The 25,914-nt window shown below is 48.6% G+C and overlaps 1 protein-coding gene across 1 annotated transcript; it reads left to right on the plus strand.

The window, feature by feature from the left end:
- On the plus strand, nt 1-24,920 carry NOM1 (nucleolar protein with MIF4G domain 1). The gene is made up of 11 exons (XM_058660651.1): nt 1-1,144; nt 2,594-2,718; nt 9,328-9,523; nt 13,334-13,657; nt 15,841-15,951; nt 17,283-17,450; nt 18,173-18,294; nt 19,547-19,679; nt 20,808-20,939; nt 23,434-23,543; nt 23,859-24,920. The coding sequence occupies exons 1-11, from the start codon at nt 65-67 to the stop codon at nt 24,031-24,033; spliced, it is 2,676 nt and encodes an 891-aa protein (XP_058516634.1). The 5' UTR covers nt 1-64; the 3' UTR covers nt 24,034-24,920.
- Nucleotides 24,921-25,914: the final 994 nt, after the last annotated feature.

Here is a 25,914-nt window from a genome sequence, read left to right on the forward strand (position 1 = left end):
GGCCTCCGCTCCCGCCCGGAAGTCCCGCCTCTGCCGGAAGACCCGCGTCGGCGTGTCTCGGAAGATGGCGGCGGCCAGGAGCGTGGAAGGTGCGGGTCCGGGCGGCCCTCGGGGCACTGGCATGAAGCGTAAAGGCGGGCGCGGGTTTCGCCGCGGCCCCGGGGCTGGCGGGAAAGGGCCCCTCAAACGGCTCAAATTAGCGGTGGAGGGGTTCGTACAGGCCACCTCCGTGGGAGACGCTCCTGGCGCCTTCCAGGGCCGCGCTGGTGCCGGGGTGGGTTCCCGCCGCAACGGGAAGAAAAGCCGCAAGGAGCTGAAAAAGGAGAAACGACACCTTAAGAAAGTTCGTCGCATGCAGAGGACGGGAGGCGCTGCCCAGGGTCCGCGAGATGAGGAGGAGGAAAGCGCCCGCCGTCCCGCCGGGAAGGACCCCTCGTCCCCCAGGCAGCCGCCCTCGACCCAGAAGACCAGGAGCTCCCCGGCCCCCAACAAGGCTCCATCTGGGCAGCCCAGACCCCCGGACCCCAACAAGGCTCCATCTGGGCAGCCCAGACCCCCGGACCCCGAAAAGGCTGCTCCTGGGCAGCCCAGACCCCCGGACCCCAAAAAGGCTCCATCTGGGCAGCCCAGACCCCCAGCAGCCGCCGAAGCCGCCGCCCGGAAACGGGCCCTTCTCGCGGCCAATGAGGAGGAGGACCGGGAGATCCGAAAGCTGGAGCGCTGTCTCGGCTTGAACAAGCGTAAGAAGAAAGGTGACGGCAGCTCCGTCCCGCTCAGCTTCGCCCGCGACGGCCTGGACTACATCCTGGGAGCTCTGGGGTCTGGGAGAAGCAGCAGCGGCTTGTACGAAAGCAGTGAGGAAGAGGAGGAGGACTCCGCGGACACGCCCCCTGACAGTGACTTAGGGAGTGACTCGGAGGACCCTAGTGAGGGAGAGGAGGAAGATGGAGACGAGGAGGAAGAGGAGGCTCAGGCAGCAGGTGAGGGAGTACAGAGTGAGGATGAAGATGAGGATGGACCACGGGGAGACATAGACGCCACAAGGAAGACTCAGGAGGAAAGAGGGAGAAAGAGAGTCCGATTTGCACAAGATGAAGAAGAGAGCCCTCCAAGTTCTTCGGAAGATGCTGATCCACAGGATGAGGTACGGCATACTCCCCCAGGGCCTTCTGGGGCTGCCTGCCCAACAGCAGGGCAGGGGTACAGAGCAAAGGGCAGGTGACACGGGCATATTGATCATTTGTTTGCATGCTCCTGGAGGTCAGCTGAGACGTGGCTGTGGCAGCCACCTGGCTCTCAGGGTATCCCCTCTCCTGCGAGGCCAGGCCTTGTTTTCCCCACTGTTAACACCTGGCATCACCCGGAAGGCTCTCATGTCTGCTCCTGGCACCTTATCAACAATCACTAAGTGCTGTCCGTTCCTCCCTCAGCGCAGTGTTTTCTCCAACTCTCCCTGAGTGTGTTTCACAGCCTCTTGAGGTGTAATTGACATTATATCTGAAGTAAGGTGCGTCTCAAGAGAAACAGCTTCAATGGGATGGACGGTCTGTAAGTGGAAGCTCTCCACTGTAAGGAGCATGCCGGACCGGTGCTTGTCACTGAGGTACCCAGGGTTACAGATAATCATGCATAACCCCTTACCTTCTTCCCCAGCTGATGACCTAGGAAATTAGCTTGATTTTGATTTTATCATACAGGGCTCATCAAATGTGTAGAAAATGCATATTGCAGAAAAGCTGCTATTTTGAGTTGATGTGTTTTATTGGTGTAAATAGTGAAAAATATGTTTATTTTCATCTGCTTGGAAGGCAGAATGGCAGAGTTTCCTTCTGCTCATTCACTCCCCCCAGAATGCCCTGCATGGCCAAGACTGGGCCAGTCGGGCCGGGAGCACAGCCCTGTACCCGTGTCTCCACATGGGTGGCAGGGCTCAAGCCCTGAACTACGATCTGCCTCCCAGGACACATCTGCAGGAACCTAGGTGGGAAGTGGAGTAGCCTGGACTCCAGCTGGCACTGCAGGCAGGGGCTGCAGGCGTCCTAGGCCCGGACAGCCCTCTGTGCCTCAAGGCTTGCCCCCCAAGAATTTCTTTTTTAGTCATGATTCCCCACAAAAATTTTTGAGGTACCCTTGTACAAATTTAAATGTTAATTTTAAACAATTCTGAAATATTTGTAGGACACTTTCTTTGAGGTGTTGATGCATTTACCTGGGTGGCTGTATGCCTGTACCTGTAGTACGTTCATCCTGAACGGAAGTGGTGGATTCCAGGGCGGAAGTAGTGGATTCCAGGGTGGAAGTGGTGGATTCCAGGGCTCTGTTGGGAGGTGCTAGACGGCTGCAGCCAGCTTCTTCCACAGAGGGGAAGAGGAGGCGCATGCACAGCAGCTTAGGATGACGCCCCCTGCCGCTCCCCCAGTCCCGGGTGGTAAAGATGCTTTCATCCAGGCATCTTCTCAGCTGAGGTTCGCCAAGAGCAATGGTCAGTAGCAATAACTGCCTCCAGGTTTTTTGGAATTTGAATACAAATTTAACAAGAAAAAATGGGATCTGTTCACTATTGTCTGTGACTTGTGGAATACTTTTCTTGCAGAGTATTGCAGAAAGCGCTGAGAAGTACATGCCGCCTCATGCGCGGCGAGCCGAGGAGCCGGTGGATGTCCCGAAGAAGGAGGAGCTAGAAAGGCTCAGGAAACAAGTCAAGGGTCTGGTGAACAGGTAACCTTGTCCTGGGGACTGCAGTAACCCCAGGAGTTAAGTCGTGAGTGTTGGGGCTAGACACGGTGGTCTCGATTGGATGGGTCCTTCTGTTCCTGTGTGTTTTAACCAGATCCATGCCTTGCAAGAGACTACCCGAGTGATTAATACTTAGTACTTGGTTTTCTTCTTTCTAGTTTGTGGCTTTAAAAAAAAAAAAAAAAAAGATTTATTTATCTGTATTGGAAAGACAGATTTCTGGAGAGGAGAGAAAGAAAGATCTATCTGTTGGTTCATTCCTCAGATGGCCAGAGCTGAGCTGACTCAAAGCCAGGAGATTCTTCCAGGTCTCCCACACGGGTGCAGGGTCCCAGGGCGTTAGTCCATCCTCCACTGCTTTCCCAGGCCACAAGCAGGGAGCTGGATGGGAAGTGGAGCAGCCAGGACATGAACCAGCACCCGTATGGGATCCTGGCACTTGAAAGAGGAGGATTACCTGTTTGAGCCATTGCGCCGGGCCCAGTGTATAATACTTTGAATGCCTTCAACATTTGAGAGCAGCCCGCATGCCACATTGTTATTCTGAGAAGTGACCATGGCCTACCCGCCTGAGGAAGCAAGTTCTGCTCAGAAACATGGTCTTCAAGGTTCCTTCCTTATTATTCATGTCTGCATTTTTTTAAAGATTAATTTTATTTTTATTGGAAAGTCAGATATACAGAGAGGAGGAGAGACAGAGAGGAAGATCTTCCGTCCACTGATTCACTCCCCAAGTGACCGCAACGGCCGGTGCTGTGCCGATCCGGAGCCAGGAGTCAGGAACTTCTTCCAAGTCTCCCACACAGGTGCAGGATCCCAAGGCTTTGGGCCGTCCTCAACTGCTTTCCCAGGCCACAAACAGGGAGCTGGTTGGGAAATGGGGCCACTGGGATTAGAACCGGCGCCCATGTGGGATTCTGGCACGTTCAAAGCAATGACCTTAGCCACTAAGCCACTGCGCAGGGCCCCATGTCTGCATTTTATTACCCGTGTAACACAATAAGACATTGATGGGGAGGGGGCGGTGAAGCCGTGGCATAGTAAACTAGCTTCCAGTAAACTAGTAAGCCAGCTTAGTGCTGGTTTCTCATATGGGTGCTGCTGGTTTGAATACCAGCTGTTCCACTTCCATCCAGCTCCCTACTTGTGCCCTGGAAAACAGCAGAGGACGGCCTAAATCCTTGAGACCCAGCACCCATGTGGGAGACTCAGAAGAGGGTCCTGGCTCCTGGCTTTGGATTGGCTCAGCTCTGGCCATTGCAGATGTTTGGGGACTGAACCAGCAGCTGGAGAATCCCTCTGTCTCCTTTCTATGACTCTGCCTTTCAGATAAAACTAAAAAATAAATCTTTAAAAAGAAGAAAAGGGCCCAGCGCGATAGCGTAGTGGTTAAAATCCTCGCATTGCACACCCAGGATCCCATATGGGTGCCGGTTCTAATCCCAGCTGCCCCGCTTCCCATCCAGCTCCCTGCTTGTGGCCTGGGAAAGCAGTTGAGGACGGCCCAAAGCTTTGGGACCCTGCACCCATGTGGGAGATTCGGAAGAGCTCCTAGCTCCTGGCTTTGGATCAGCTCAGCTCCAGCCGTTGCGGCCGCTTGGGGAGTGAATCAGTGGATGGAAGATCTTCCTCTCTGTCTCTCCTCCTCTCTGTATATCTGCCTTTCCAATAAAAATAAATAAATCTTAAAAAAAAGGAAAGAATTTAATTTGAAACTGTATAAGTAGAACTTAATCGGCTCTCTGATTTTGAAAAAGGAGCTAAAATCTCTCATCTGCCCACCTCCTCTGGTTCCCCCCCACTGCTCCCTGTAGTCTGTCCATACCCTCTATGGTCCCCCCAGCCCTCCCTCTAAGCCCCTCCCCACTTCATACCCCTCTCCAAGCCCGCTCATGTAACTGCTCTCCTGACATCCAACGCTTGATCAGGTTTTGCCAGGTTTTGAATATGTATTACTTTCTTTTTTTAGATTTATTTATTTTTAATTGGAAAGTCAGGTATACAGAGAGGAGGAAAGACAGAGAGGAAGATCCTCCGTCCAATGGTTCACTCCCCAAGCGGCCGCCAATGCTGGAGCTGAGCCAGTCTGAAGCCAGGAGCCTCCTCCAGGTCTCCCACGCGGGTGCAGGGTCCCAAAGTCTTGGGCCGTCCTCAACTGCTTTCCCAGGCCACAGGCAGGGAGCTGGATGGGAAGCAGGGCCACCGGGATTAGAACTGGTGCCCATTTGGGATCCCGGCGCATTCAAGGCAAGGACCTTAACCGCTACGCTATCGCGCTGGGCCCGAATATGTATTACTTTTTATTTAGAAATACAGAGTCACAGGAAGTCAGAAGACAGTAAAGGAGGTCCTGTGTATGCTGCAAAACAATTAGGAAGAAAAACGGGAAAATGGACATGAATAACATTTGCAAAGCTTATTTGGGTCTCCTTGTTTTATATGTGTGTGTGTAGTTCTGTGCAGCTTCCTTGCATGAAAATTCATGTAAACACCGCCACAATGAAGATACACAAGTGTTTTATCACCACAAGGCTCGCTAGCCTTTTATGGTCTCACTCGCCTCTCTCCCCCAGAATTCCTTTCAGTTTTAATTAAAACCTGCACACTATTTGCGTGATACATCGTAACACACTCTTCCGATGTTCATTTGCACATTAGCACAGGTGCATGGTGAGTGGTTTTCAGACGCAGATGTAGTCCCGCCACGTGTGCTCTCATTGCAGTGCAGCGACCTTTGCTTAATGTTGGGAACTAAGGCTGTGCTCACGATCAGAAGGTTAGCATTTTTCCAAACACTGCAGCTCTAGCTGAGGGTTGTCCCTGCCTCCGGGGGTATCAGATTAGCATAAACGGAAGTGTGACCTCTGAATTTGCAAGGAACATTTCACTGGGGCCACATTGTAGCTGTAAAGACAATTATATTGCTTTGAGATTTCATAGTTATATGATTATACATGATATATGCTGGGTTACTGGGGACAAGAAAAGAATTACTCAGAGGTCAGAAATGTATATCAATGGAAAACATTGGTAGTGGTAACTTTTTTTTTTAGTTGTATAAATTATATTTGGGGGGAGGGGAGAGATAAGGGGAGAAGCCACACCCAGCCTCCCAACCATCCCAGGATCCCCGATGTGGGGCGTGCTCCCAGGGTCCTGCTTAAGTGGTTTTGATAGTTCAGCAGTTCCGAATTACTGCTGATCTCGCCACTCCAGTCACGATGCAATCTCTCTACACTCCACTGCTTGACTTAGTCCACCTTAGAGTCTCATCTTGCCTAGATTTTCACTGCCAACACAAGTTTGGAGTAGATGATCAATTTGTTCTGTCCTCCGTCCTCTGTTCTGGTACCAGGTGTCCTCTGCAGGCTCCAATGTACTGTCATATCCTCCACGTGCACCTGGATATGCTGTCCACTGCTTCGTCTAAGCTACTGAGGAGGCCCAGCTCTGACTCATGCACTCCCTGGTCAGACCATGGAACCTGCACTTCTCTTCATGGTTGGGGTTCCAAGTCCAGCAATTCAGTTGAGGGGATTCCCAAAGAAGCTTCATCTGAGGGCATCCCAGACCTGAATCTTGATTTTTTTTTTTTTTTTGCAAGACCTGAGTCTTGTGTGTGCTTGCCAGTATAGGGTCCGGTACAGTCTGTTGCTCAAATCAGCTTATGCACATGCTGGTGGCTGCAATTGCTGGGTCAGTTCTGTCTCCAGCCCCGTCTTCTACACAAACCAATGGGTGTTATAGCCCAGCCCAATCTTGCCCACCATACACTCAGCCTTCATGGATACTAGTGGGAGCTGTAGCATAGTCAGAGCAATCCACAGTAACCCCTACCAGGCCCGCCCTTTCCCTGGTTCCCGTGCTTGCCAGTATGTATAGCAGATTGGTCCAGTATGTCCCACATCCCATTCAGCTCTCATACATGTCAGTGGGCATTGAGGCCTAGTTCAACCCAATGAGCCCCACTATCCAGCCCACACACATGCCAGCAGATGCCACTCTCTGTCTAGCTATGCCTCTCCCAGTCCTGGTTTTCATGCTCACCAGTGGGAGTGATAACCTAAAAGGAAGGTGCCCACTATTTCCCTAATGAGCTCACTCCCACTCCCAGATCTTGCACTCTTCAGGTGATTCTGCAGTTTAGCTCCAAAGAGTTTGTCCCCTAGTGCTAACATCTGCCAGCAGATGCTGAGACAAAGCCCAACCAACCCTCACCCACTCTGGCTTATGCATGTACCAGTAGGTACAGTCTACCCAGCCTGGCTTGTCTCAGATCCAGCTTACGTGCAGGCCAACAGGTGTTTTAGCCGTGCCCAGCCTGGTTTGCCATCAATCCCAGCTCTCACACTCACCAGTGGGAATAGTGGCCCAGCAGGGGAGCTCCTTGTAGCCCCCCCAACTGGGTTTGCCCACTCTCCCCTGGGTCTCACATGTGCTGGTCGAGTGCTGTGGCCCAGTCTAGCACGGTCTACCTCACCTCGGCATTTGCTGGTGGGTGCTGTAGCCTGGCCCAGCCCGGCCCGGCCCAGCCCACCCCCAGTTCCATTTCACACTAGTAGGAACTACAGCCTAGCCCAACCCATCCAGCCCCCAGTCCTGACCCTAATGTGAACTGGCTGATAGCGCGGCCTGACCCGGCATGGCTCTTGGATTTGCCAGCAGGTGGTATGAACTGGCCCTGCCTGGCTCAGCCCAGATTTGAGCCAAAGGTAAGCTTGTGGATACCGTAACCTGGCCTGGTCTGGGCTGCTCTCTTTTTTGGTTCTTGTACTCACCTGCAGGTTCTGTGTCCCAACAGAGGAGTTCCCCAAGCTCCTCTATCGGAACCTCTCCCAATGTCAGATCTTGCGGACACCAGTGGGTCCATGGACCAGCCCTACTTAGTCCACCTCCTGTCCTAGCAGAAACAGAGTAGCCTTTTCTGATTGGCCCTCACCCATTCTGGCTCTCACTATTGGATGCTAATGCCCAGCCAAGCCTGGTGCATACCTGTACACAGCTTACACATGGCTCAGCAAGAGCAGAGACATAGCCTAGTCCAGCCTACGTATACCCTGGTCCTCACGAGCACTAGTGGGTGTTGGAGTCTAGCCCAGTCTGGCACACCCCAAACCCAGCCTACACGTGTGCTGAAGGACACTGTATCCATGTCCAGACCAGACAGCAGCCCCCACTCTGGCCCCTGTGCTCACCAGTGGGAACCATAACCCAGCCAGGGCATCCCCCTTGCTCCCCAACCAGGCCTGTTCCCAGCCACAGATCTCATGGGTGCTAGTGGTTGCTCTTATCCAGCTTGGCAAAGCTCTTCACCTGTCTTGGCCTTTGTCTTTGGATGCTGTAGCCTGGCCTAACCTGGCCTGCCCCCAGTCCCAACTCTTGTTGGTGGGTGCTACAACCTGACCCTGCTCAGTCTGGTCTCATCCCTGGCTCACGGAAACCAGTAGGTGTGTCAGCCTAACCTGGCGTGACCCGCACCCCATTCTGGTTTCTGCCCTCGGCCAGTGGGCTATGGTTTGCTCGGCCGCGCCCAGTCCGCCCCCTTCTGAAACCAGTTCACACACTTGCCAATAGATGAGATGGAGTTACACAACCCAGCCTGCTTAACACCCAGGCCTGGACCACGTACTCACCACCTGGAGCTGTAACCTATTAGGGGAGTTTCCTAGGTTCCCCCACTAAGGCCACCCCCAGACCCAGATCTCACGCATGCCAATGTGTGCTTGGCCCTTACCCAACATGGCCTGCTCCATCCATCCATCCTGGCCTTTGTAAGAGCTGGTGTGACCCAGCCCGCCCCACACACTGCTTTAGGGTGCTCATGCGGGTGCTGCAGCGTGGATCTGCCCCACTTGTTCCCAGCCTCAGTATCAGTGAGCAACAGTGAGTTCCATCACCATCCTAACTCATAAGCTAACCAGTGGGACTTGTAGTTCCATAAGGTTGGGCCCACATTTCCTCTACAGAATCCACCCCTAGACCTGGTTCTCTTGCTTGCTGGTTGGTGTCATGGCCCAGTCTAATGTAACCCATCCCCTGATCTGACACTCACTGTCAGGTACTGGGATCTAGCCTGCCAAACAGGCCTGCCAGCCATAGCTTGCATGTGCACTGGCATGTAGTGGTCAGCCATGTACCATGCTGACAAGCCCAACCCAGGACTCCCCTGTGTGCTGGTGTAGCAGTCTAACCCATAAAGATCTTCAGTTCTTTCCTCTCCAAACCACCAGGTCTCAGTTCCCTTGCATACCTGTAGGTACAATGGCTTTGTCATTGAGTGTCCCTCAGGATTCATTTCTCACTTACACTTACAGTGGCCTTATCCATGGATGTCCCTAGGCAGTAATTCCATACCCCCAAGACCCCGGAGCTCACTGCCAGGCAGCCAGTGGTCAAAGCTTGGGGCTGGTTGGCCATCTGGCTACCCACAAGCCCAGGATCCCCAGCAGGAAGCCTGGACCCAGCATGGCTAGGGGATCAAGGGCAGCCACCCTTGCAGCTGCTCAGACTTACCTCTGGTAGTGGTAGTTTCGTAACTGAGAAATAACTCCTAACTTGAAACATTGTCACTGTGTGTGTGCTTCACTGCAGGCTGAGCGAACCAAACATGGCGTCCATTAGCAGCCAGCTGGAGGAGCTGTACATGAGCCATAGCAGGAAGGACATGAATGACACCCTGACCGCCACCCTCATGGATGCCTGTGTCACTGGCGCAGCTATGCCCAGCCGCCTGATGATGGAGCACATTCTCTTGGTCAGCATTCTTCACCACACTGTGGGAATCGAGGTAAGCCTGCAGGTATTTGTGTCTTATAGTTGCACTGTTTGTGTCTCAAAGATGGTTGTTTCAGCGAAAGGCCTGGTAAATGCTGCATTGTGTGGTGTAGATTGTTTGCTCGTGTTGATTTCTTTTTGTTTCCTAATAAATGCTATTTGGTCTGTAACATCATTCCTTTAAAAAAAAAAAAACCAGAAAGATTTAGTTATTTTTATTGGAAAATCAGATATATAGAGAGGAAGATCTTCTGTCCTCTGGTTCACTCCCCTTGTAGCAGCAACAGCTGGAGCTGAGCCAATCCAAAGCCAGGAGCCAGGAGCTTCTTCCAGGATTCCCATGTGGGCGCAGGGTCCCAAGGCTTTGGGCCGTCCTTGACTGCTTTCCCAGGGCATAAGCAGGGAGCTGGATGGGAAGTGGAGCAGCTGGGACACGAACCAGCATCCATATGGAATCCTGGCACGTGCAAGGCAAGGACTTCAGCCACTAGGCTCTTGTGCCAGGCCCTGTTCATACTCTTGTAGATTGGGCCTGTCCAAGGGCTACTTCAAAATGCAGATTTGCCCAAACACATTAGCCTTGAGGGACAAAAGCTGCATATAGTGGGGTGCAGGTGCTGCTGAGTTGAGAGCACGCCCTTTCATGTACCGTGGTCTCAAGCCTTGAAGTCTTCCCCTGTGGCGTTGCCAAGATTGAGTCACTCCATGTAGCAGGCACAGGAAGGCCAGCTGATAGCGTGTATTCGCAGAAGGGTGAGGATTCGCCATTTGTAGTCCAGATTGCATACTAAAATCTCTTGCACTGTTTTTCCTAGCTTGCGTTTCCTACTACAAAGTTTTGTTACTGTTCTAGATAATCTCTTGAGCCACATGGAAACCTACAAACCCGCAGGGCATTGGGAAGCTGAGGACAAAAGAGATGGGCCTAGGCCCATAGTCTTCCCAGCAGCCGAAGACATGGCTGCCTAGTTTATCTCGGTTACAAAAAGACTGTGGCCAACTGCTTTGGGAATCACTCTTTGGAAGTAATTTTTGTTTTAATTTCTAAGAACTATATTCATTTTCACGTATGAATGTGTGAGTCCATTTTCTCATCATTACAAATCATAATGGATTACCGCACACTATTCATAGTGTCTTGTGATTACCATAATTCAGTACTGTTCTGTGGCTTTTATAGTGTGTCTGTCATTCTAGACCAAATTGGTATACTTCATATGACTTAATAATCAAAATGATTCTAGTACAAGCAGCATTTCACTGAGTTACATTGCAGATCGTGGACTCTGACCACCCACAGAACGTTGGGAATTTGCTTGATTTGAAAACATGAGATTATGGCTCCTATTTGTCATTTAAGCCTTCACTAATGGCACAAAAGACAGCAAAATGACTTGTTCCAAGGGGAAGTCATTACGATGCTCCAGCTAATGACATCCACTCAAAGTTCTGCCAAAGTGCGATGGGCTCTCAGGATGCTGTTTCCATTAAACTTCTTTCTTTAAGTTCCACAGTGAGGAAACCTCCTCACAGGAATTCATGAAAGGAAAGAAGTGTCTAAAAGATCATGATTTTAGCTACTGAATTCCTTTCATAATCCATTTAAAATTAAAAAATTACATCTTTGCAGATCGATGTTAAAAATTGATGCGTAAGGATTTTTGTCGGGTCAGGCATAACATGGTGGGTTAAGCAATTACTTGGTGAACCCATACCAAAGGACCTAGGATTGAGCATTGTCTGGCCCTCCAGACCAGCCTCCTGTTAGTGCACTGGGGTGGGGGGGGGGCCATGATTTTCAGACTGATGGGTTCCCGCCATCCGCTTGGGGCACGTCCGTGGAGCTGCAGCTCCGGCTGCAGCCTAACCTGGACCCAGCTTTGCCAGCAGCTGGGAGTCCACCAGCAGAGAGACAAGGTTTCTGTCTGGCTCTTGTTTCTGTCACTTTGACTTTCAGATAAATAAAGATTAAAAAGAATTTGTGTTGGTGCTTAAGTGTCTTTAGCAGCATGGATTTTATTCATAGAGTTACATATTAACATTATTTAATTTGAAGATATTAAATGGAATTTGAAATTTTGGCATTCTGCTTGTATGAATGAAACATACTTGAGGATATTTGCCAGAATTTGTTGTTGTTGTTGTTGTTGTAAACAGAAAAGTTTATTTGCGAAGGGACCAGGTGAGCAGGGAAGCCGGGAGGTGGGGTGCCTCTCAAAAGGGAAGGGAGGGAGAGACACCCTGAATTTTTAAAATTATATTTAAATATAAGGTATTTATATATAATGTATTTGTATATTCAGGTATGTCTGTATCAAAGTCAAAATTACATAGAGAGGGAGAGCCAGAGAGAGATCTTCCATCTGCTGACTCACTCCTCAAAAGGCTGCCACAGCCAGAGTTGGGCCAGTCTGAAACTGAGAGCCGGGAGCTTGTGGGTCTCTCACGAGACTGCGGGAGCACCAGGACTTGAGTCATCCTTTGCTGCCTTCCCAGGCCGTTAACGGAGCTGGGTCAGAAATGGAGCGGTTGGGAGATGAACAGGTTGCCTGTGTGCAATGCCGTTGCAGCAGCTAGATGATTAGTGTGGTCTGCCACCATGCCAGCCCCCCGGTCTCAGATACTTAAAAACTGAAAAGTATGTACAGTCTGTCAGTGCTGACTTCTAACAAGTCAGTTTTGCCTCTGCCATTCGGCCTTGCTCTGGATCCTTCGAGCACTTTCTTTTGTTGCAACCCAGCAGTGGTCTGTACATGTTTTCCTGTTATTTCTAACCTGGCATCCCCAACAGAGATTTTCACCACCAGCAACGTATCTGCCCTCAGTCCTGCCACATTCCCAGGCTTAACACTTACCATGTCTGAAATTTGTTTTCCCAGCCCTACTAAGCCGTTTCTTTTCACGTGCTTGCTGCTTCCCCGTAGTCCGTACTTCAGCTGTCAGATTCAGTGACATGTCACACTCCTCCGGTGTCGTCCTGAGGTAATGCCAGGGCCCTCCCTCTCCTCCCCAGTCCAGACTGCAGCTCCTGACTGGGCTGTTGGCCCTGTCCCCCCTGTGTCCCTGCCTCCGCCCTCTCCAGTCTCAGCTCAGGCTGATGAGGACGAATAATGACACTAGCAAGATTCATAACTGCCACTTCTCCCTTCAAGGTTTGGTAACCGTCTCCCAATCACAGATTCACCTCTAGCACGTGCGTGTGTGATGTGGACGGGAATGGCTCGAAGAGCAGAGGGTAGGCGCTGTTGGGGCCCTCAGCAGCTTCTGCCGTCCTGTGCACTGTGTCCGCAGCTTCCCTGTGCCCCCTACAGAACAGGTCCAGGCTCAGCAGGCCGAACCGACGGATGTGTTGCTACACTGCCCTTAAAACCAGAGCCTCGGGCCCAGCAAAATGGGACTGTCCTCCATTGCACCTAGTCCCTTACAGTACCTGTCTGTTGGGTAGCCTTTGAAATTAGGTTTTTCTACTTTATTTATCGCTTGCGTTGCTTCCTTGTAAGAAATGTATTTGATGTATAAATTTAAAAAGTCTTCAGAATTGAGTATTGTTAGCAGAATATTTGAGATACAGACATATTCTTACGATTTTTAACGTGGGTTTTTTTCCCCCTAAGGAACCAAAATGGCTGCTGGCCAAAAACTATCTCTTTGTTATTGTGAAAGAAAAGGAAGTAGGAAGTACCTTTACAGTAATTGAAGCTGTGCCCTGCTTATGTCCTATCTTACCTACGTTTTGTGTACTGTTTTAAAAGTACAAGTTGAACCTGTTAAAACCTCAGCAGACCTTAACTACCTGTTGGTCCCTCCCTGTGTCTCCCTTCAGGTCGGCGCTCACTTTCTGGAGGCCGTGGTGAGGAAGTTTGATGCCATGTATAGAAATGGAAGTGAAGGGAAAGAATGTGATAACCTGTTTACCATTATCGCCCACTTGTACAACTTCCACGTGGTGCAGTCTCTACTCGTCTTTGACATTTTGAAAAAGCTTATTGGAACTTTCACAGAAAAAGATATTGAACTGATCCTGTTAATGCTGAAGAACGTGGGCTTTTCCCTGAGGAAGGATGACGCCTTGTCGCTGAAGGAGCTCATCACCGAGGCCCAGACCAAAGCCAGCGGGGCAGGCGGCAGGTTTCAGGACCAAACTCGGGTACGAGCGTGTTCTTAGACTGCTTCCTAAGTGCCTGAAACCCCACAGGCTGACCCCAACTTAAAATAATGATGTATCTTCTGCCTTTTCTGGTTTCCTAGCTATATTTAACATGCATCTGTGGGAAAGAATAAAGTAAAAAAAGGCTTATTGAGGAGGTTGTGTGGCACGGAGCTGAAGTCTCAGTATGTCTTGGCCCTCTGGCCCTGGCAGTTGGAAGACAGGATACAGCCTGAGTCTGCCCAGCCTTGTTACCCCTCTGTAAAATGGGACAATCATAGCTCCTACCTCACTGGCTGTTCTGACAGTGCAAGGTGTAGAATGGCACATGGTGTGCCCAGTTGAGGAACAAGAAAAAAGACCAGTGTGGGACAATTCTCCCAGGGGAGAGGGCTCGGACTAGGTCCCTGAGGCTTGTAAACCATCCTGGAGGACTGGGAATTGATCTAGAGGATCTAAAGTGTCGTCTTCCTTGATCACTTTAAGGTAGGGCTGGGCCATTGCAGGAGTCCAGGAAGTTGAGCGTGACTTGCAGAGAGTAGCCAGCCACGTTGGAGAGTGACGGAAGGGGCAAGCAGCAGGACATGCAATAGACAGCTCTAGAAGGGAAACATTGCTGTTTTTTTCCTATAAATGTTTATTGTGTAAAACACAAAGTCACAGAGAGGAGAGATCTTGCATCCACTGGTTCACTGCTCCAGATGACCGTGATGGCTAGGGCTGAGCCAGCAATTGGGAGCATCTTCTGGGTTTCCCACATGGCTGCAGCCCACGGGCCATCTTCTGCTGCGTTGCCAGGCACATTAGCAGAGAACCGAACAAGAAGTAGAGCGGCCGGGACACAAACTGGCACCCACATGGGATCCCATGCTGCACGTGGCGGCTTTACCTGCTACAGCCCAGCGCTGGCCCAACAGTGCTATTTTAGAAGCAATGCAATCAGAGAACCTAGGTTGGCTATGAAAGGTTTTGACTGCAGCACCGTAACCTTGTGCCTAAGTCCTCACTTTGCACGCCCGGGATCCTGTGTAGGCACAGGTTCGTATCCCAGCTGCTCCACTTCCCATCCAGCTCTCTGCTTGTGGCCAGGGAAAGCAGTTGAAGACAGCCCAAAACCTTGGGACCCTGCATCCTTGTGGGAGACTGGAGGAGGTTCCTGACTCCTAGCTATTGCAGCCACTTGGGGAGTAAACCCGTGGATGGAAGATTTTTCTCTCTCTCTCTCCTTTCTATAAATCTGACTTTCTAAGAAATAAATAAATTAAAAAAAAAAAAAAAGGTTTTGGCTGGGTGGGAGTCCAGGGTGACTTCCTATCAGGAGTTGTGGAAGATGGGAGTGAGTGGGGTAGCCTGGCATAGGACAGCGTGAAGAGACCCCTAGGTACATGACATCAGCCTGCAGCCACATGAAGAGGGAAGACGTGGCGGGTGAGAGGAAGCAGTGTGGGGGGAATGAGAAAGGTGCCAAGGCCGGGGCTGGGAGTGTGCCCTGCGATGTGGAAATGAGCAGAGCACAGTGTGGACTGTCTGGAGATGGGCATGTTGGGAGGGATGGGGAGAGAATGCAAATATGGCTGGGGGTTTTAAAATCAATAATGCTGATAGTTGTAATTAAGCAGCTGACTCTGATATGTTAAACAGCTACTACATATCAATTACACACCATGAAATATGGATCTCTGGGTGTAACTTTTATAAAACGATATCCTTTCTCCAAATATTATTTGGAGAAGTCACAGAGGAATTATGTGGAAATCTTTCATGTATTTTAAACTTTGGTGTATGATGTTATTTCTAATGTGAATGTTACGAAGATGTGCTTGACAAGCCGGTGGTGGAGAGCAGATGAGATGAGGCGAGGCCACTTGAGGATGCGGAGTGGCTCGGGGAGGATGCCAAGTGCTGGGGGAGCACTTGGACAGCCCTTTTCACATTGGAGGGTGGAATGACAGGTGGGGCTGGGAGAGTGGAGAGAAGGGACTTTGGATAGGACTCGGCCCTGTCTGAGGCCCGGGGCAGGGCAGATTTTTATTTTAAAATAGGATTGCAGCTCTGAGTTGAAGTTGGGGTTGACTGTCGTCATTGGTGATGACCCTGTGCCTCAGGAGTGATGTGTGTCTTGCTCAATCAAATAGTCGCTGAAACTCTCTGAGATGATGGATTTTAATCTGTGTTCTTTGAAGATTCGGTTCATGCTGGAAACGATGTTGGCGCTGAAGAATAATGACATGCGCAAAATTCCAGGCTACGATCCCGAGCCAGTGGAGAAACTGAGGAAGTTACAGAGAGCTCTGGTGAATGGCTTGTAATTGTCTCTCTCTTTGATTTTGTTTTTTTTTTTTTAAGGTTTATTTATTTGAAAGCGTGACCGGGTGGGAGGAAGGGGATCGAGCTGCTCCATCTGCTGGTTCACCCTCCAAATGCCTACAGCAAACTGAGTGTGATATGGCTGGAGCCAGGAGCCAGGAGCCCTGCCTTGCTCTCCTGTGGGGCGGCAGGACTCACACGTTGGAGCTGTTCCTCCTAGAGTGTGCATTAGTAGGGATTTGGATTGGAAGTGCAGCAGCAAGCACTTGAACCAGATACTTGCATGGCGTGAAAAGAAAGAAATGGTTGGATCTAAAGGCAGGTGCCTAGTCAGTCCAACAAGAGTTTTGTTGTCTGTCTTGATATCCCAAGTGCTTTGGTGCTGTCTGCCGAACATTCCCGTGCAGGAAGGTCAGTGGCGGACGAGCCTCTCCTGTGCTTGACCTGAGGCCGAGGCGGCTCCTCTGTGTGCGCTCCTTGGCTGTTGGATGCATGTGTGGCCGGGCTGACCCTCGCCAACCTGACACGGGTCAGCCATGCTCGCCTCCTCACCTGCAGCTCAGCCCGCGGCAGCTTTCCAGACAGTGTTGCTTGGGTCGTAAGCCCACAAATCTCAGATTTGAAATCCTTGGGTTTAAAGTCTGATTTTGGCATTATCCCAGGCAGGTTTAACTGTTCTAGTTGTAAGTGATTCATCACAATACAAATATACCAAAAATGCCATAATCAAAAAATGAAAAAGCATCTCAGTTGGAACAGGCATTTTTCATAGCAGTGAAAGTGACACTGGGAACGCCTGCGTATCACAGTGCCTTGTGCTCCATTTCCCTGCTGGTGTGCACTCTGGAGAAACAGATGATGGCTCAGCTCCTAGGATCCTGCACTCAGGTGAGCGGGTGATGGCTCAGCTCCTCCTAGGATCCTGCACTCAGGTGAGCGGGTGATGGCTCAGCTCCTCCTAGGATCCTGCACTCAGGTGAGCGGGTGATGGCTCAGCTCCTCCTAGGATCCTGCACTCAGGTGAGCGAATGATGGCTCAACTCCTAGGATCCTGCACTTACATGACTAGATCATGACTCAGGTCCTAGGATCCTGCACTCAGGTGAGCAGGTGGCTCAGACCCTAGGACCCCTCCATTCCGACGGGAGACCTGAATGGAATTCTTGCCTCCTGGCTTTGGTCTGGCCCAGCTCTGGTTGTTGCAAGCATTTGTGAGTGAATCAGTGAATTAAAAATCTCTGTTTCTGTGCCTTTCAAATAAAACCAAAGATGACTTTTTTAAGATTCCAGGCCTTACTAGATCTCTTGTTTTAACCAGGTACGCCACGCTGGGTCAGGGGCAGAGACTCGGCTGCGCGTCTCCTGGGACAGCGTCTTGAATGCTGAGCAGACAGGTCGCTGGTGGATTGTGGGCTCTGCGTGGAGTGGGGCCCCAATGATTGACAGCAGTCAGCAGTCAAATCCACAGAAACAGCGTCCAGGGACGGTATGGAGACCCCTGGACTTGACATTGTCGGGCTGTAGACACCCCTACCACATCTGGCTAAGACCTACCTACAGGAACCCCTTTATTGTTTGTGAATACTCTTTGAAATGTATGACATGATCTATTTGAAGATTTTACCAAAATTGCTTATATGTTATAATTCTGTGTTTAAGGAATTTTTTTAAAAGTCAAAATATACTACATAGAAGTAAAAGTTGAGTGAAGGCAATGTGTAGAAATGAAAGCACTCATTTTACAAACACTGCTTTTTGAAATTTAGACACGGTGTTTTTTCAAGCAGTGTGGGTTCTTGCCCATTAATCGTGAATTTCAAATTGTGAGACTTTTTAACACATCAGTGTAAAGTCTGTATTTTGTCCAGACTTCCTTGATTTTTTCCCAGGGTCTTACCCGGCCCTGCACTCTCACCTCCTGCTGTTGGTCGTGATTTCCAAGGCTCTGGCATCAGGCGCCAGAGCAGGCAGCCTGAGCACAGACAGCACTGAACATCTCACAAGTCAAGTGCTTGCCTTTTCTGGGGAGATTTTGTGTGTGTTCGTATGTGACTTAAAATCATATTGAGCTAAAGCCATGGGACATATTACTTTGTCTTAAGAAGCTTTAGTAACTATATAAAGTGAAATTTGGCATAATGCTGTGCAGAAAACAGCTGTGTTGGTGACAGATTTCTGCATGATGCATGTTAATCGCTTCTTGTTTAGATCAGTTCAAAGATGCTAGAACTTGCCCGGAAGCAGCGGATGAACACCGACGTCAGGAGGAGCATATTCTGTACAATAATGACCAGTGAGGATTTCCTGGACGCTTTCGAAAAGCTTCTAAAGTAAGCGTGTGTGGGGACAGTTTGACCTGTTATTTCATCAGGCGTTGCAGAAGAAATAAGTTGGTTTCTTGGTGGTGGTTTCGGTTTTTGTCTGAGTTGTTCCTGGTGGGATCAGATGCAGCTGAGGAATAGCTGGGCTCTCCTTAATCTGCATGCACCTGGTGGGCCTGTGTGTCCCGGATTAAACACCTACTGTTGCTAATTGGTTGGAGGTGGTTGAGCTTGGGAACATTCTGTTGTATAGACTTGGTGATTTTGACTGCAAATACCATAATGAATTACTTTAAAATGCGTGTAACTTTTTTCGTTCAGATTATCCTACTTATTTAAAACTTTCCAGGATGCTGTTATTAATTATAAGAGTGTTCACAGATCTGTGTATTTTCACTTGCAGACAATTTAGTAGTGTTATTTCATTCTCCTCTGTTTGAATCCAGATTAGGATGATGTATAAGGGGAAATGGCTGTTTGCAAGATTCTGATGATTGGGATGTAATTTTCTGAACGGGGCCGCCCTGTGGTAGCAGGCCCCCAAACGGGGCCGCCCTGTGGTAGCAGGCATCCGAAGCTGGCTGCAGTTTCCTGTCACGCGTGTTGTTGTACCTTTTATGAAGAGAGCCGTGTGCTCTAGTCGTGGGGTCTGACTTATCCTTTCTTTGCAAGTATTTTTTACACAGTTGACGTCATGTTTTCAGGAGTTTAGTCTATAAAACTATACATTTTTTTTTTCTTATTTGAAAAATTTTACGGAGAGGAGAGACAGGTCTCCTATCTGCTGGTTCACTCCCCAGACAGCCATAGTGGCCAGAGCTGAGCTGACCTAAAGCCAGGCTCCAAGAGCTGCTTTCGGGTCTCCCGAGTGGGTACAAATGCCCAAGAACTCCCCTGTCCCAGGCCGTAAGCAGAGTGAGATCAGAACTGAAGCGGCCGGAACACAAATTGGCACCTGTAGGGGATGCTGGCACACCCTCCCCCCAAACAGGGCGGAGAGTTAGCCTGCACCGCACAGGCCCTTTCATGGCTGGCTTCGAACTTGCACGTCTGTTGCCTCCTCTTACATTTTACCATAATACCAGAGAAATCAGGGACTGAGCCGGTCCTGGGGTGCTCATCATGTCTATTGCTGCCGCAAGTCCTCTGCCTGGCTCAGCAGCATCTAAACTCACGCAGACAGCACTGTGCCTTTCTGAGGGAGTGTGGCTGTGAACAACTTGGAAAGCAAGTGATGTCTTAGTGTTCTTTTGTCTTACAGGCTTGGACTAAAGGATCAGCAGGAGAGGGAAATAATCCATGTGCTTCTGCACTGTTGCCTTCAGGAGAAAACTTACAACCCCTTCTACGCATTCCTGGCCGGCAAGTTCTGTGACTATGAAAGGAGATTTCAGGTAGCACTCAGTAGGAGGCCACCGGTTAGGTGTGGTTCAACCTGCCTAAAATGACTTCCCCAAGTCAAGAGTCTGCTGCAGCCCTGACCCCATGGCCCGTGCTAGACCTCCAGCCACCTTCCAGTGGGAGAAGAGGCTGGTCCAGAACAAGCACTAATCCCCGTGTCCTGCCACCGCCCAGTCGTATGTCCTGTTGCTTATAGCTGGGCTCAGGGATGGCTCTTCATTTTTATAGTATACCAGTCTTGTAATGTAGCTTACTGGTAACCTTTTTTTTTTTTTAGGTTTATTTATTTTTATTGGAAAGGCAGATATACAGAGAGGAGGAGAGACAAAGAGAAAGATCTTCCATCCGATGATTCACTCACCAAGTGACCGCAATGGCCAGTGCTGCACCAATCCAAAGCCAGGAGCCAGGAACTTCCTCCAGGTCTCCCACGTGGGTTCAGGGTCCTGCTTTCCCAGGCCGCAAGCAGGGAGCTGGATGGGAAGCAGAGCTGCTGGATTTAGAACCAGCACCCAAATGGGATCCTGGCATGTTCAAGGCAAGGACTTTAGCCAGTAGGCCACTGCACCGGACCCAATGGTAACTTTTCTTTAAAGAATTCCTTGGTAACTGCTGATTGAAAGAAAAAAGTGAAATCATTTCAACTGCTGTCCAGGAAAGGACAGTGTAGTTAATGCTTAAAAGTCTTGCGTCTTCAAACATTAAAAATACATTCGTAAGAAATAGAATGTGTGGTGGCAAAGTGGGCTAAGCCTTTGCCTGAGGAGCTGGTATTCTCTCTGGGCACCACTTTGATTTCCAGTTGCTCCATTCCGCATCCAGCTCCCTGCTTGTTGCATGGGAAATCAGTCGAGAACGGCCCATGTGCTTGGGCTGCTGCACCCGCATGGGAGACCCAGAAGAAGCTCCTGGATCCTGGCGTTGAACCGGCTCAGCTCCAGCCATTGCAGCTGTTTGGGGAGTGAACCAGCAGGTGGAAGCTCTCTGTTTCTCTAACTCTGTCTTCCCAGTGAAAATAAATTAAAAAAAAAAAAAAAATACCTTTAGAGTATCTTCTTAGTGATTTATTTGAATAGTTCATTGCATTTAACTTTTTTTTTGTTTTTAACTTGTTACCTCAGATGACTTTCCAGTTCAGCATTTGGGACAAATTTCGGGACTTAGAAAATCTGCCAGCCACTAATGTCTCTAATTTGGTTCACCTGGTAGCTCACTTGTTGAAGACAAAATCGCTTCCACTTTCCATTTTAAAGGTATCTGGGTTTTGTTTTTGTTTTTTTGTTTTTGTTTTTAAGTTATAGAAATGGTAGTATAGTTGCTTATATTTTGTGCTTTAAAAGCAAGTTTTCTTAGATCCTGATTTACCAGAAATATGGTTTCATTGTCATAACTGACATTGAAAATAGCCAAATTAACATATGGTATAAACATATGTAGTAAGTAATGGCACGGTTAATTTTTCTGGTAATCTGAATATGTTGTGAGGTTTGATTGCTCGTCCCAATAGAAGCCTGAACCAGTTGCTTTTGACTTGGGAGGGAGATGGAGGAAGTGGAAACTGGTCTCTCTCACGTGGATGAGCTTGTAGAACTGTGTGCTCTTCCCTGCCCCGCTGCATTGTGGGACCGCAGAGCTGATGAAGAGCAGGGGCTGCGGTGTTCCTCTGGAGTTGCCCGTGAACCCTAGAGGCTGGGAGGGTGAGACCACAGGGATCTGAATATCCTCAAAAAGATCCTGGACTGTGGAGGAGCCTGTGGGTTAAGACATAAGCAGATGAGCCGACTGAGGGCCTCTGGCCTCAGTGCCTGCTGTGGCTTTCCTGAGCTGCAGGACAGCTGTCACTCCATGTCTCAGCAGTCCAGGAGCTTGTCTTTTGCACTGTCCCTACGTCCCATGTGTGCCGCTGTGCTTTGGCCACTTTACCCTGAGGACAAGAGGTCTGGACCTTACGCTGTGTTCTGAAAGCTGCAGTGACTTAGAACGTGCAAGTTCTTTGCTGCTTCCTTGTTGTCTGAATCCTGCCTCCGGGTCATCACTGTTGGGCTCATTGTGGAATAGGGCCTGATGCTACAGCCAGGTGACCAGGGGTGGTGAGGTGCAGCTCCCCACCAGGGACAGCCCTCGGAGAGCCCTCGGAGGGGCTGTCCTGCCTCCGAGCTGTGCTTTGGCACTCTCATGCTAGCTGTGTATGTACAGACACGACATGACACTGTTTTACATGTTTTTAGCGTCTTCCATGTCCAGAGTGTTACACTGTCACCATATTCTTAGTAATGTTCTACAATTTACCTATTTTAATTCGGCTGAAGTTTGTAGTTTATCAATGTTAGTATCTCTAATTCTCATTTTGTTACTTCTCTTTCCTGCAATTTGTGTGTTCATTCATGTGTCCTGAAGGCAAATATTTACATTGTTTCAGAATTTTTTGGATAGTTTTCTAGAAGATATACTCACACAAGGGTACAGAGTTCCTAGAAAAATGGAATTAAAACTTCACTGTAAAGTAAAACATTTAAATTTCCTCAGAGACTTCGTGGAAAATAAAATTTTGAAAGTTTATTTTTGTGCAAAAAACTTTGAAATTCATACAGACAAAGGGTATTCAGACATTCATAAAAAGCCAGGCATTTATTTGGCATGGTTGACATTGTGGTGTGGTCATTCCAGCTGCTTTGGACATTGGCATCCTGCGTGGGTGCCGACTCTTGCTCCAGCTCCCTGCTAATGCTCCTAGAAAGCAACAGGAGAGAGCCCAGGTGCCTGGCCTGCTGCACCCATGTGGGAGACTGGAAGAAGCTGCAGGTTCCCGGCTTGAGCCTGTCCTGGCCCGGCCATTGCAACCTTGTGGGGTGTGAACCAGCCACCTGAAGATCTCTCCCCATCTCTCCCTCTCTCTGCCTTTCAGACACTCCCACATCCCCCCTTGGAGACTCGCAGTCCAGCTCCCTGCTGCTGCACACCCAGAGGGGCAGCAGGTGGTGGCCGAAGCGCCAAGTCCCCGCCACCCGTGCAGAATGCCTGGCCTGAGCTGTGGCTCCTCCCCCGTGTCAGCCTGACTTAGCCCTGCCTGCAGCACCAGAATAAAGCATGAGAGATCGCTCAGGCTCCGTCTCTCTGCCTTTCTAAGAAAATGAATACAAGTTATAAGTAAATTGTTTAAAGTTAATGGAACACATTGTGGAAAAAACATGTATGGATTTCAAAACAAGCTTGCCGTTAATCAATTCATCAAGTTTTTGAAGTACCCTTATATATGAATTGATCTTTCCTGTATCTAAATTCAATAGCATTTTAATTAGGTGGTAGGGACTTCAGGGGATGGAAATAATATATTTTTCAATTGCAAAAGTGAAATTTTGGGCCCAGCTTGGTAGCCTAGTGGCCAAAGTTCTCCCTTGTGTGTGTGCTGGGATCCCATATGGGCGCTAGTTTGGATCTTTCTCTCTGTCTCTCCTTGTCTTTATAGATGACTTTCCAATAGAAATAATTTTTTTTTTTTAAGTGAAATTTCTAACTTGGAAGCTATATCCTCTCCATCAACTTTAACAGGTTTATACCCTTACCAGCAATAGATGCTTTTTCTTTCTTTCCTTTGTTTTTCCTTTTCCTTTCGCTGTTTAGCCTCTTAAAAATTGGAGTAAAGAGGTGTGAGAAAGGATTGAATGTTTAATCTTACCATATTTATAAATCAGTATAAGTCATTTGAATCTACCTGACTTTTGTTTTTCTCTGCATCTTGTCTATTAGGTAATTGAATTCAGTGAATTGGACAAACCCAGAGTCCATTTTTTGCGAAAAGTGTTGAATATTCTGTTACTGGAAACAGAAGTGGAAGACCTTGGTTTAATATTTACAAGGTGGGTTTCTAGCTTATTTCTATAAGACATGAAGAAGATAGGTTGTTTTCACATATGTTGATTCTTAACAGCAGCTTAATAAATTACTTGAGTTTTAATTTTTAAGATAATAATATTTTGGCATTAGATTTGGGAAACACTGAGCTTGCCTAATACAAACAGTGATTTGTAACAAGCAGAACATGTTACAAAGTTCTTAGTGGAGAATTCCCCTTTTCAAAGAAATTGGGGTGCATCTCAGACTTAGAGACACAGAGTGGAGATCTGGCAGGGACTCGGTCATCGCCGTCATGGGTGTCTGTGGTTCCCTTCCAGGGTGTCTGACAACCCCAAGCTGGGGATGCTGCGGGAAGGCTTGAAGCTGTTCATCAGCCACTTCTTACTGAAGAACGCGCAGGCCCACAGAAGTGCCGAGGAAGCCAACCTGCTGCGGGAGAGAGCTGATCTTGCCACCAGGTCCCTGCAGGGAAAGGCGTCCCTGCGGATGTAGGCGGGGAGCAGCGGAGGGCGGCGCTTGGACTGCTCAGTGGTCTGCTGTCTCTGTGTGAGAGCTCTGTCGGCTCTATTGTATTTATTTATTTATTTCACTTCATTTGAAAAGTGGAGATGGATATTCCATCTTCTGATTCATTTCTCAAATACCTGCAATAGCCATGGCTGGGCCTGGCCAAAAGCATAAACCCAGAGCTCAGTTCTGTCTCCTTCGTGGATGTCGGGGACCCAGACTTGAGCCATCCTCTGCTGCCCGCCAGGGTACACAGTAGCTGGGACTCCAGCATGGGCTGTGGGCATCCCACATGGTGACAGCCGCTGCCCCGAACTCCTACCCTTGTATTAAAAATACATATTTTAAAGTAATTGTTAGATCCAAAGTTGTGTTGTATTTTCAGGTAGCTGTGTATCTGTGTTATATGTACACACATACACGGGGTGGGAGATGAAGGAGGGGCAGGTGTACTGGGTATGGTATTCTGTAAGCAGCGGACCAGTATATTTAGGCAACCAGGGAGTACAGTCATAATAAAACAATATTTTTATATTTTTGTACTGATCAGAAGTTCAGAAACCATCAAATGTGATGCATAATATTTGGTTGTTTTAATCATCAGAATGCAGTTGAATTTTTAAAAAAGTCATTTGATAAAAGCCCTGTGCATAGCCTATGGACTGCGTGGTATGGATAATGTGTTTCATCATCAGCCATCTAGCATTTGACGTAGTAGAAAATGTTCTTTATATCACATCTACTCAGTATACTAACATCCAAATTACAAAGCTTCCAGCTTTGACCTACCCATTTGTGAAATGAACCAGCAAGTGGAGTTCTTTCTCTTTAATTGTGCCTTTCAAATAAATACAATAATAAAATATTTTTAAAAAAAAAACTTGTAGAGCCAGACCCCTGGCGTGGCAGGCTAAGCCTCAGCCTGTGGCACCAGCATTCCTATCCAGTGCCAGTTCAAGTCCTAACTGTTCTGCTTCTGATGCAGCTCCCTGCTGATGGCCTGGGAAGGCAGTGGAGAAGGGCCCACGTCCTTGGGCCCCAGCACCCAAGGTGGCCCGGAAGGCGCTGCTGGCTTCTGGCATCACAGCAGCCTAGCCCCGTCCATTGTAACAATTTGGGGAGTGAACCTGTAGATGGAAGATCTCTCTCTTGGTCTCTGCTTCGCACTGGGACTCTGCCTTTCAAATAAGAATAAACATTTTTAAATGTTTCCTGCCATAGAATATATTTGTGAATTAATTCATTAATGTATGATTTGTATTTATTATGTGGCAAGTTGCTCGTAAGTCTGTACTTTAAAAAGTTGAAGAAGAGGGAAGGGAGCTATTTCTGATTCACTCCCCAGATAGAAGAGCTGGGACTGGGCCGAGCTGAAAGGAAATGAAGACCTACTCCCTGGATATGGAGGAGCCAGCTCTGCTGCCTCCCAGGCTGTGCAGTGCAGGAAGTTGGAGCGGAGAATCAGATGCAAGCCTTTCAACATGGAATGTAGGTGTTTCATCCACTGGAATAAACGTGTGCTTCCAGCAGTCTGTGTGCTAACAAAATCTGGGTTTTCCCGTGACAGTAATATTTTGGGGTTTTTTTGTTTTTTTTTTTTATTTTTTTTTTTTAAAACACCTTTATTTGCTTTAAAAACATGAGACTTCTTGTACAATAAAGCATAAGCATGTTTCATCTACAAAATCAGAATATCTTCCTCATGGAACATGCAGGAAGAAAGGAAAAACACACACATGGCAAAGTATTTACCTCTAAAATAATTAAGACTTTCAGCCAGAAAAATTAATCTTTTGAAAACAAAAGTATAACAATAACAAAAAGCCATATTTCACACCTGGTACTAACAGTAAACATTCATAGTAC

The sequence above is a fragment of the Ochotona princeps genome, chromosome 2 (assembly GCF_030435755.1).
Source record: "Ochotona princeps isolate mOchPri1 chromosome 2, mOchPri1.hap1, whole genome shotgun sequence".
Lineage (NCBI taxonomy): Eukaryota > Metazoa > Chordata > Mammalia > Lagomorpha > Ochotonidae > Ochotona > Ochotona princeps.